Source organism: Mesitornis unicolor, unplaced genomic scaffold (assembly GCF_000695765.1).
Source record: "Mesitornis unicolor isolate BGI_N332 unplaced genomic scaffold, ASM69576v1 scaffold27007, whole genome shotgun sequence".
Classification (NCBI taxonomy): domain Eukaryota; kingdom Metazoa; phylum Chordata; class Aves; order Mesitornithiformes; family Mesitornithidae; genus Mesitornis; species Mesitornis unicolor.
In genome coordinates this window covers 25,620-37,742 of record NW_010196195.1, presented here as the reverse complement: position 1 = coordinate 37,742, position 12,123 = coordinate 25,620, and the positions used below count along the sequence as shown (strand labels likewise).

Here is a 12,123-nt window from a genome sequence, read left to right as displayed (position 1 = left end):
TTACTCTGTTCTAAATCCAGTATCTCCTTGCAGCACAGACTTAAATACTTGGAAGAAGGCTGGAGCTTGAGATGGAGAAGCTCCGATTCATTTATTTTAAACTATGTTTCATTTCTCTTGATACTTAAACAGCAGTTGCTCTTTCTGTTACTCCAGAGTTAACCTGAAGACTTAACATCTGCTACCAATTAAAAACAGTGTTTCCCTATGAAAAGTGATCCAGTTGTGCTGATTTGCCATGTATAATTCCACATATATGCTTGATGATTCTGATGATGAAATCCCTGCCCAACAAGCTATTGAGGAAAGCTTACAAGATAGGCATAAAATTGCAGCAAGTGGCAGTGCAACGGGGGATGAAAGGTAATAAGTTACCACTTCTATTTTTGGGTGTTTTCTTGACATTGTTATAAGCATGTAGTAACTTTGTTTTCTTTTGTGACTCCATATGCTGCTTTGCTCTGACCTTGTCTCCTGGATACTGGAAACCACTGGTAGCTCACTGGTTCCTTCTGAAAAAGTATACCCATTTCCTCAAAAATATGGAATGCATGAAACTTTCAGATGCCGTTTTACATCAATATCTAAATGAGTACAAGGCTTTATGAAGAAAATAAGCATGTGATATAAAAACAGATTGGTGTGGTAGCTTTTCCTCATCTTAGTATTTAATTGTTGGCCTTGGTGTGAAAAATCCAGTATTTATAGTGGCAGCGGAAGACCAATGGAAAAAGTGTTTAAATGTATTAAATCCTGACAAAACCTACATAATTTACAGAAATCTAACATGTAGTTTAGACTTGAGTATTTAAATTAAGGTATTATGATATCCTGAACTTCACATTAATTTTTACTTCTCACTTTATTCTGTTTATGCAGTTTCCAGTATATTGCAAGTAAAGAACATGGAAAGATCATTGCAGCAATTCGGACAGTTAAGTACCAATCACTGCACTAAGCCTGTATATCTAGGAATCACCTGAGTATGGCATTGTTGAGCAATGCCTACATTTTAGGTATATGGTCACCTGATTTAAGTGCAGTTTTTCTTTATATAGTCCTGGGAGAAGTAAGGCAACTGAAAACAGGACACTCAAAAGCTAACTTACTAGATAGGACCATGGTAATAGGGTGGGTTCAAATGTCGCTCCTCTCGGATACCAGTGCTTTATCTCCTCGAATTAGGGGACAATGCCAGGCCTTTCTTGTAAATAAACAACAGGATGGCAATTAGTTTCCTGAATTTTGTTTATGATGAGTAATGGGATATGTATCTGTCTTGAAATATAACAGGCCAAGAAGAGGCCTTGATGAAATTGGTGAGGCACAGTTCTGCTTTTGAAGAAGCAGATCAGCATGGCTGGCTTCCTGTGCATGAAGCTGCAGCACAGCTAAATAAGAACATTCTTGAAATAACTTTCAAAGGTATGGAGTCCTTATGGTTTTCCACCAAAATGTTTTACAAAGTCAGATCTGATGAATGACCCAGCTTCAAATGTGTTTTGCTTTTCTGTATTTCAGCCTCCCATGCCATTACGTGGGAAGAGACCACTCTAAAAGGGGAAACACCTCTCTTGGTGGCAGTAAGAAATTGCTTTGTAGACAATGTCCGCTTTCTCCTGCTCAATGGCTGCAATCCCAATGTTAAGAACGAAGAGGGAGATTCTGCTTTAGTTATAGGTGAATACCTTATTTAGGGGTGCAAAAGTGAGGGAATGAGATGAGATTATAGTTACAAATTTCAGATTTCAATTTGACATATTTACTTCAAACCAGTATCTAAAATATTTTGCTATAAGGAAGAAAAGCTGTTCATCTCAGCATTGAATGTGTTTGTCCCTGTCTGTTTTTCTTAGATGATATCAAGGCTTTAAATGAGCTGGCACTACCAAGTTAGGCACTGGTACTACAAAGTTCTTAGCATTATTTGTTAATGCAAGTGTTATACTTACTGGACTACTGAAGTATGGGAGACTTAGAATTAGGAGAAGCTTAAAAATCTTTCCGCAAAGTCTGATCCAATACAGGGAGCTCCAGATACTGGGTCCTCCTGCTTCTTCGTGCTATTACTGTTCTTCATGTCTGGAGGCATAAAACATTCGTATTTTCTGCTGACATGGTTTATCTTTCATTGCATCAGCTTCTCTTTCTCCAAAACCATGGTAATTGATTTTGATTTTCAAAAATTATAGCAAACCAGCCTGATTTATCTGCATTACATAGAGCATAAAGCAGTGTGTGTTCCTATTCAGGCATTGGTGGAAGTAATCAAAGTATGGGAAATGAAGAATCTAGCCAGGCCTAAATTCTTGGTTCACTTCTCTTTGAATTTTTTTAGTTGAAGAAGAAGGTCCCATACCTAGTATCACTCTTAATGTGAATGCCATTTTAGTTTGGTCATTTACAAGAACTGTTAATTCTTGATTAGTAAAGAACCAGTCCTAATATATTGCCAAGATGTTTTTCGAAAATGTTGTAAGTTCATTCCATTTCCTTCCCTCAATCTGGGCTACGATGCTAGCGTTCTTACTGTGTCCAAGAGAAAAAAAAAAGGAAAGTGTGTTCTTACTACCTGTGTTCTAAAGGAGCACTGTAAGTTTCTTGGACAAACATGTACATTTTTCCATATTGGAAGGGTGTGGTGTTTTTTTTTCTTCAAAACTATTGTTAAAGGAAGATGAAAAAGCCTCCCTATCTGTAGGACTCCCAGTCCGTCCTTTGAAATGACTGCAACTCTAGTCAGGGCCATCTGATTAGAAAAGATGCAGAGAATTACTGGATACTTATGAAGTCCACTATTTTGAAATGCACCATCCCTCTAAAAAGAGGAATATATGGGATTTATCTAAAGCAGCCATGTAGGTTACAGATAATGGGACATCACAAATATTTCGAGCAGCTGTGGCATATGAAGCTTCTCTGCCTAATCTGTCTCAGTGAATGACATTTACTGTTCTACCCTGCACAGCCTGTAAGATCAAAGAGAGAGGAGGGAAAGGTGTTGCCTAATCTTTCCTTCGCTGGAGCCAATGCGAATCACTCTTGTAAGATCCTGACTTAACAGATGAGGCTTATTAAGCTAAGAAGGCATATGACACAGTCATTTTAAACTTTGATTCATGTTATGGTAGCTGCTTATGAAGATTAAATAGAGTGCTCTGAGCAGGCCAGCTCCTGACCACACCAAGTCCCTGTGCATGATCTCCATCTAGTGGTTAGGAAGGTTGCGTTCTCTTGCGTTAGCAAATGCAACAGAATATCATAACGAGATTACTATGAAGGTATTCATTTGTATAGTTAATGTGATCCTGGAAACAAAGAACAGACTTGGTGATAAGCTTAACCTTTCAGTGTAGAGTGACATTTCTCAGTGTATAAATAGCACTGCTGGGATCAGCTCGAGCTTTCCTGGGCGGCCGCATAGCAGAAGCAATAGCACATAGAATAGTGTTGAATAACCTTCTGGCTGATACTCCACTTGTTGTCTTACAGCAATTAAACATGATTCATATGAGATTGCCTCCTTGTTGATAAGTTCTGGTGCAAAAGTGAATCTGAAGTGTGTCCATGAGAGGACTGCTTTACATGAGGCAGCCAGACTAGGCAGGAAGGATCTGGTGAAGCTGCTGCTTCGATCTGGAGCAGATCCTGACCCTCGCAGTGGATATGGCCTCACCCCTCTAGCACTGGCTGCACAGATGGGACATACAGAAGTTATGAAGCTCTTATTGCAGAAAGGTGAGACTTTTTATTATATAGGATATTACAGAAAGAGGGGATTCTGGGTGAGGGTCTATCCTTGCCAGTGTTATACATATCTAATGGGTTGGTATAAAGAAGACAAAGCCAGATTCTTCTCAGTGGTGCCAAATAACAGGGCAGGAGTCAATGGGCTCCAACTAAAACATAGCAAATTCAGTCTGAAGATAACAAAACACTTTTTTTCTGTGAGGCTTCTTGGATGTTAGAACAGGTCTCAGAGAAGTTGTGGAGTCTGTATCCTTGGAGATACAAACAACCTGCCTAGATGCTGCCCTGGGTAACCTGCTCTAGCCGACCCTGCTTGAGCACAGGGTTGGACTGGATGATCTCCTGCGGTCCTTTCCAACCTCAGCTATTCTGTCGTTCTGTTTTACAATTCAGTAGACAGATTTAGTAACATGTAGGTTCATTGGTGATGTCCAGCTTAGTAGGAATTGTAAGCCACATGTGTTAGTACTGAAATGTTTAAAGTCCATTTGGGACAAAGTGAATCCTTTTTCCAAAAGAGAAAATTATTTCTAAGTGCAGAGGCAAAAACATGTTCTTCGCTCAGTAGCCATTAAAACTTCTTTACATTACTGAAGTGAAAGGAAGTTAAATAATTGTTATCATGTTACTGAGTACACAGCCTTTAGTGTTAATAGACCAAAAATATACAAAATATATGTTTAGAGATTACTTACTTGTAGCAAACTAGTAGTCGTCAGTGAATGCTTTGTGAAACCGTAGGCAAATCTGACGCATTGTAGGAGGTATTTTGTTTGCAGTTTTGGATAGCATCTTTATTTATCTGAAGAATTTAACTTGCAAATCATGTCAGTTGAGGTCTGTCTAAAGAATTCCTAGTATCTGAATTTCATGTAGTGAGATATCTATCCATCTAGCTGTCTATCTGTCTATTCACACACACACACACACACACACACACACGTATGTATTCTCTCTGAAGTAGTTAGCCTATCTACACACATTTTCATTAGTCTTCCCAAAGTTCTTTGGATTGGATTAGAACTGGTTATTGTATGATATGCCTCCAGAAATAGCAGCAGAAGTAACTTTCCTTACTGAAAAGAATTGAATGCTATCTGTACCAAGAGGATTGTTGTGATGTATTTAAGTAAAAGCCTGATAAAGACTGTATTTTCACAATATTAAAATAATATACTAATATTATAGTAAGTAGTTTTAAATGTTTTTAAATGCAATAGTGTTTTCTCATGTAGACAGGTCACCTTAGGGAAGGCCTGACAAGACATTTATGCTGGGGAATGATGGCTCAGCAGTGCCAGATCTGGATTGTATGAACTGTTTTGATACTGGGTTCTCCCATATTTACAATTATATCTGTCTGGTCTTTGTAAAGTAGAAGAGCTGAAATGTGTTGTATGTAAGCCAAAAAACAATTATGTTTGTATGAATAAGAACCAAACTTCTTGCTTGCCCAATTCTAGCGTCAAGTCTTCCTGTGTGATTGTGTTCAAAGCAATTTGGACCTTCTTGTTCCTAGGATTATATAAACACAGCTTAAATTAAGGATCCAACATGAAGTTTTATGCATATAGTGGTTTTACATGGTAACGAATAGAACTGACAATACTGTGTCACTGGAGGGTTGGAGATATTAATTACAGATGGATATTTACAGTAATTACTTTGAAAATCCTTGACGCTTCTTTCCAGGTGCGGATGTTCTTTCACAGGCAATGGACTGTGCTTCTGTATTATTTGAAGCAGCTGGAGGAGGAAATCCGGATTCTCTGAGTCTTTTACTAGAATATGGAGCTGATGCCAACGTACCAAAGCACTCGGGTCATTTGCCAATTCACAGAGCTGCATATAGAGGACACTTTCTGTGAGTTAATACACTCAAAAATCAAGTAATGGTGACACTAGAAATACTAATTTTACCAATTCTACCTTATTCAAAGTAGGCAGCAAATCTGTAGTTTTGTAGGAGGAAGTCTTCTGACCATGTAAATATGAGTTTTCTGTGTCTGAATGTAAGAGACCAGTCAGGATAAGATCTTCATCATTTTAGGGTGAACATACTAACGCCTGTAGTATTTCCCCACTTGTCACAAGTAGTATCAGTGTCCAGTCTGATGTTGAGGTTCTTGAGACATCCTCACCTTTTTTGGGTATGCCGCATCTCCACCACATCAGATGAAGGTAAATATACTAAATAATCAGTAGACTTAGAGGATAAGAGTTGTCCCTATTTTAAAGACAGGAAGGTCACTGGAAGATACTTGTGCTAAAATCACAACCAACAAGTGAGAAACAGCTCTTCAGTACTAGGAATGTTACATTGTGGTTAATAATCTGAGTATTCTTAGTTCCTGTGTTGATATTTTATATATATGAATTAAATTATATTTAAACTTAAATGTATTCTATATATTAAATTATGTATTATATCTATTTGTATTGTATTATATTCTATTAATTTCCTAATTCCTATAGGTTAAGCAATAACACTGTGCTCTCGACATTCAGCAAAAGCTTCTGTTGGGAAGGGATCGTTATTCCTTTAGTAAGGAGAGGGGTTATTAATGAATAAGAGTATAACAGAATATTTTATGTGTAGCAGGTGTAAAGTCAGTATCCATTGCCAGCTAATGATTTAATTGTTAGCAATTGTTAGGGTGCCATTATACTGAGTTGGTAGATTAAGACAACTGTATACAGCCATGATGAATTCTGAAGCCCAGCAACACAGAGAAGTTCAAAGGTGGAGCTAGGTGAACCAGTGTGTTTAAGATTCTGAGATTCTCCTTTTTTTTTTTTTTTTTTAATTCTTCAGAGCCCTAAAAAACTTAGTTCCAGTTACTGATTTTGATGCCATTAAAGAAAGCGGGATAAGTCCAATTCACTCAGCAGCAGCAGGAGCACATCCTCAGTGCCTTGAGTTTCTCCTTAAATCTGGGTTTGATGCCAATTTTATGCTCGATCAAAGAGTTCGCAAAGGCTACGATGACCACCGGAAATCAGCACTGTACTTTGCTGTTTCCAACGGTGATATCTGTTCAACACAGTTGCTGTTGAATGCTGGAGCCCTGCCAAACCAAGATCCTATCAACTGTCTCCAAATAGCCTTGAGAATGGGCAACTATGAGTTAATGAATCTGCTGCTCCGACACGGGGCTAACGTCAATTACTTCTGTAGAGTGAATACAACACACTTTCCATCAGCTCTCCAGTATGCTTTGAAAGATGAAGTCATGTTAAGAATGCTGATGAACTACGGGTATGATGTGCACCGCTGCTTTGATTGCCCTCAGGGAAACAGGTCACATTCTCAGTATGTGACTGATGGATGGACCTCTACCGTTATCAAAGACACAATGGTAAGTGTGTCAGATGGCTGCATATGTTGTTTTACAAGCAGTATCTTTCCTAAAACTAAACAAAAATGTACTTAGTGCTGCATTGTCAGAAAATGAAGTTTTGAAACGGTAAGACAGCTTACATATAAAGATAGGAATAGACAAGGCTTCAAAAGCTTTAAAATTAAATGTTGCCATGAGCCCTGGTTCATGACAGTAAATGACCATAAACAATATTTTTTAATTGTGAAAACACAGCTAATTATATGCTAACAACAATCAGCACAGAATTGGCTCTCCGGGACAGTCTTGTCCATGCTGTGAAAGCAAGGACTTGCAGGTTAGCTCACTAACTTGTCTTGTATCTTAACACCAAGACTGGAAGGCGGTTGTAAGGAGCCCCTGGAGGTGGCATGATAAATGCTAAGCAGAAATTAACAAATCTGGACCAAATTAAAGAGGTACCTAGAGACATTCATCAGCATCACAGTTCTGCAGTTTGTAAACTCCCCTTGAACCTAATAAAACCTTCTTTAACCTGAAGATAAGGGGGTGTGGCATGCACTGGGCTGGTGGGTGTCCCCATTCAGCATGCTGGGACACAAGTCTAAGTTCCACTTATGGAGTGGTAGCACTTCTTTTTGTGCATGCAGTTACCAGTTATACAGCTGCTTAAGTTCATTTTTGGATCTAGTGCAAAATAATCTCTCAGACTTTCAGATTTTACTAGTGAGGTGTAATACGAGCTGTGACAACCTGTAAAGCTCCCCTAACTGACAGGACACTCATTTTTCCTGGTGTTCTGCTGAAAATATTTAATTGTTCTTGTCCTGCAGAGGCAGAAGTCATTATTTCGTATTGAATATATTTATTAATTTATTAAACATTTTGTTTCTAACAGTTCTGTGAAGTGATAACCTTGTCATGGTTGAAGCACCTGTCTGGGAAAGTAGTGCGAGTAATGTTAGATTACGTTGATCACATTAATATCTGCTGGAAGCTAGAAGCAGTTCTCAAAGAACAGGAACTCTGGGCAGACATAAATTCAATTTTAAGTAAGTAGCTGATGTTTACATTTGAAGTGACAAATGAGTTGGTTTGCAATTGGGATCTTTTTTGTTGGTGGTATTTTAATTTTCCATTTTCTTCAGTTCAGACTGGTGCTTTTCTTGACCCTTGTTAGGTCAAAAGTTATGTTTTGACAGTAAGAGATGTCTTAAACAATAATCAGTCTACGTAGGATTTAAACTTAAGTCTCAGAAGTCTGACAGACAGCAACTGCACAATGTATGTAGAGCACTTGGGAACCTGAGTTACAACACAGACAATGCAGTCCTCTTGATGGGGAGAGCTTTTCCTCCTGCCTCAAGTTGATGGAACAAATCTAATAAGTTACTGTTTTTGAGTTGATTCTAGTCTAAATTCTATGTCCTTTTTGTTTGTACATAGATTAAGAAGTAGTGACTCATAATTTTACTTTTAGTAGATTTTTTTTTCAGGTTGACAGAAAACTGGCACTAATTATTTAGGCTAGATCATGACAGGTTGTCCAGGTAGCAGAGTACTGAATAAATAAATTAAACAAAAATTACTAAATTACTTATTAACATCAATCTTGTCTTCTCATTTTTAGCAAATCCTCGCTCTTTGAAGCATCTTTGTCGTCTGAAGATACGGGAATGCATGGGCCGGTTACGTCTCCGTTGCCCTGTCTTCATGACCTTCCTTCCCCTGCCAAACTGCTTGAAAGACTATGTACTATATAAGGAATATGATCTTTATGGACAAGAAAACTTCACAGGAACCTACAATCTCAACTGAACATAAGTATTAGTTCTATGTTTTGATGGGAATGTTGATAAGACTGTCTTATGCAGCTGCTCTTTTCTTCTGGGATTTTATCTCCTATGTATATTAAGGTACCAGCATGCTCCCCTGCTCCCCTGAAGAAAAGGGGGAGAACTCAAGATGTAAGTATTGGTGATCCCACTCTACTTCCCTACTGGGATATAAACTGTCTGAAAATTATGGCAACTTTGTGTTACTGCTAAATTAAAGCATGTCATACCAGGTAACACTGCCTTCACTGCAGGGTTAAACTCGGGGTTTAGTTAAGGCAACCAGGAAGGGACGTATTTCTTTTTCTCTTGTACCTCCCTTTCTCTTGCCAAGAAGTAGTTTTTACTTGTGAAGTCCTACAGTGAACTTCTGAAGAGCAGCCTAAGTGCATTTTCCCACATTCTAAGCAGTGCAATGGGATTAACAGCTACAGAAACCTCTGCTTATCATAGCAGCCAGTGTGAAATACCAATATGTTTCAACAAGAAGGCAGAATTTCTGAAAGACATGTTCTACATCTACAGTTCTACATTTCATTCCCAGGTATACGTCTCACCCATTATGTATTTTTCGATTGTTCTCTCTAGAACTAGGCTTTCCTTTTACAGTGGTGTCCAAAGGCATGCTTGCAATTTTTTTAGTTTCTCTTCATATAGTTGGAGCTTAAGCTTTTGGAGCACTGTCTTGTCAGCAGTCACAGATGTCTTAAGAAGTCTTGCATAGTACACACAGACCCACAGCATGCATGTTCTTCCTAAAAATACTGCAGATGTCAGTCCATATTTTATAGAGAAAAAAAGGTTCATCGACACATCTGGCATTAGTAGCATTTATTCCTTCATTATCAAGTAAGCATAGATTTTGTTTTTCTAGTTATACATGCATCTTTATCACAGAAGTTACATAATTCAAAAGTCTGATTTTCCCCAGAAAAATCTATAAACCTTATAAAATACAAATTTAACCATAATGTAGTTATGATCCATTGCTTTTTACATGATGTTATCATATAATAAACTAATGAAGCCAGTGAAGATATGTATTCAGTACCCATGTTAACGGCTGTGCTGGTATAGCCTCTGCCCACGCCTCATCACTATCATAACCACAGCTCTGCAGAGTGCTACACATTGTCGCGTGCCTACAACATGTGCACAAACAGCCAGCTACGATGGTAAGGACTGACTTCTTCTGATGTTCAGTCTGCTTGTTGCAAAAGCAAGTTATCAGCATTCCTAGATACAATAACTTCCTCTGAGGTTATCTGGGTAATGTGATTAAAATTGAGAGAATTGAAATACACCTAGACAGCAGAGGGATGTAACTGCATGTTAAAACTTTGGTTAATGGAAGGGAACACATCCTGTCACCAATAATGGTACTTCCTGGAAGTCAGTATTATGGAAAAATGCAGGTTTTTTTACATCGGTACAAATCCCACCCAGAAAGTTAATATAGTTAAGCTTTTATTTAATCTACAAAATACTGACTGAAGCCCTGGCATAATATGTCTTACTACCCATGTTAGACACGACAGTCGAAGTTGATGCAAGTATGCCACTGGAACTTTTTAATACAGCTACTCAGGGAAGGTGTGCAAGTCAGTCTTGAACATTGCAAAAATCACTTACACTTCACTAGAACAGGACCAATCCAGAACATCATTGTAAGAATTTAACCACTCCACTATATTATAAAAAGGACCTGAAAGATTGTACAAAATCCTTGGCTTGCAATATAAACCTCATTAGGAATACAAATGCATTCAGAATGACACACCAACTTCTTTTTGTCATGACAACTTAGATACCACTGTGGCAGGGAAAGGAAAGCAAAGCCTTGGAGACTTAAGTGACTTGCAAGAAATTCTGTAAAATTAGAGTAGCAGAAAGAATATAAAATATCAGCTCTTGCTGTTAGACTAGACAACACCCCTACTGAATTCACTAAGGCAGTTTTGCTTCCTCTGTGAGTCATTTATGAAATAACAGGAGACTACATTGTAGCATAGTTTTCTCCATCAGCTTCTCCTAAATTCTGTGCAACTAATTAATCATAATTTACCTTAATCATATGCACAGTCAAATTTGATTCTTTATCAATGCACAAATGTACATAAATTATATCTTCATAAATAGTTGCAGCTGTTTCAGGATTTTCAGCTCTGGGTTTACACCCATATAAAGACGAAATCTGACAGCATTGTAGAGGGAATGTTCCTTAACTCTTAAACATTACTGTTAGTAAATTGTCTTGATACAATTTCAAACAAACAGATAAGTATGTTTGTATAACAGACTATGAAGTTCAAATTAGTTTACACTACCCACTCGTAACCAGTTACATATGGCTAAGTTGTGTACGATTAATAACCTGCCAGATTGTTAACCTGTCCTAGACTTGGAGAGATCTATTACTGGTCATAGAGTGCTAGGTGTTACCTATAATGCAATAAAATGCATACTCATAAGCACACTGTTTTTATATTCATGCATTACATACATAAAGAATGTTAGCTTGAAACAACTCACAGCAAGACTTGCTTGATCTGCAGTGTGTAAACGTACATAGCGTAACAAATTAAATATCCCTGTACCCAAGGGGAAAAATGTGGCAGTAACTATGAGGCTGCAATTAGCAACATAAAAAATGTGTCCTAAACCACACTGCTGATTCAGTACCTATGAAAGTCACTTTAAAAATCACATACTTGAAAGAATATTTTCAGGAGTGTCTGAAGTAATAGTGGAGGCACATGAAGCAAACTACAGCTTCAGCTGGAAGTGCTTGAAAGATCAGTCTGTAAGTACAAGGCAACAGGAAATATTAAATGGGAGAAATAAATTACAGAAGAGGAAACCAACCAGTAATTCACTTAGAGTAATCAAATGCTCAGGTAGTAAAATCCTACCGCAGTTGTTCCCAGGAGAACATGAGGTGTTTATATTGAAAGTTTTACTCTCAAGGAAAATACTACACACTCCATTTTTTTATTTTAATTAACAAAAACGTTTTCCAATGGAGTAGTTCTAAACCTCAGGAAAAAGGGTGCAAAATAGGTTTTTATTTTGGGGAGGAGGGCATGGATAAAGCCTCAGCAGCTATTTTTTGCTTTAAGGTAGTTCTTATTACAGATCCAGGTGCTCCTCCCCTTAAACAAAACTCAGTGATTCTCACCCCACTGCTAACTCACTGC

General features: G+C 37.9%; 1 protein-coding gene across 1 annotated transcript; it reads left to right on the top strand.

Moving 5' to 3' along the window:
* Nucleotides 1-238: 238 nt before the first annotated feature.
* Nucleotides 239-8,909, top strand: ASB14 (ankyrin repeat and SOCS box containing 14). Its single transcript, XM_010188392.1, has 10 exons — nucleotides 239-363; nucleotides 880-934; nucleotide 1,131; nucleotides 1,294-1,425; nucleotides 1,522-1,680; nucleotides 3,493-3,738; nucleotides 5,443-5,614; nucleotides 6,566-7,109; nucleotides 7,990-8,143; nucleotides 8,722-8,909. Exons 1-10 carry the CDS (start codon nucleotides 239-241, stop codon nucleotides 8,907-8,909), a joined length of 1,776 nt encoding a protein of 591 aa, XP_010186694.1.
* Nucleotides 8,910-12,123: the final 3,214 nt, after the last annotated feature.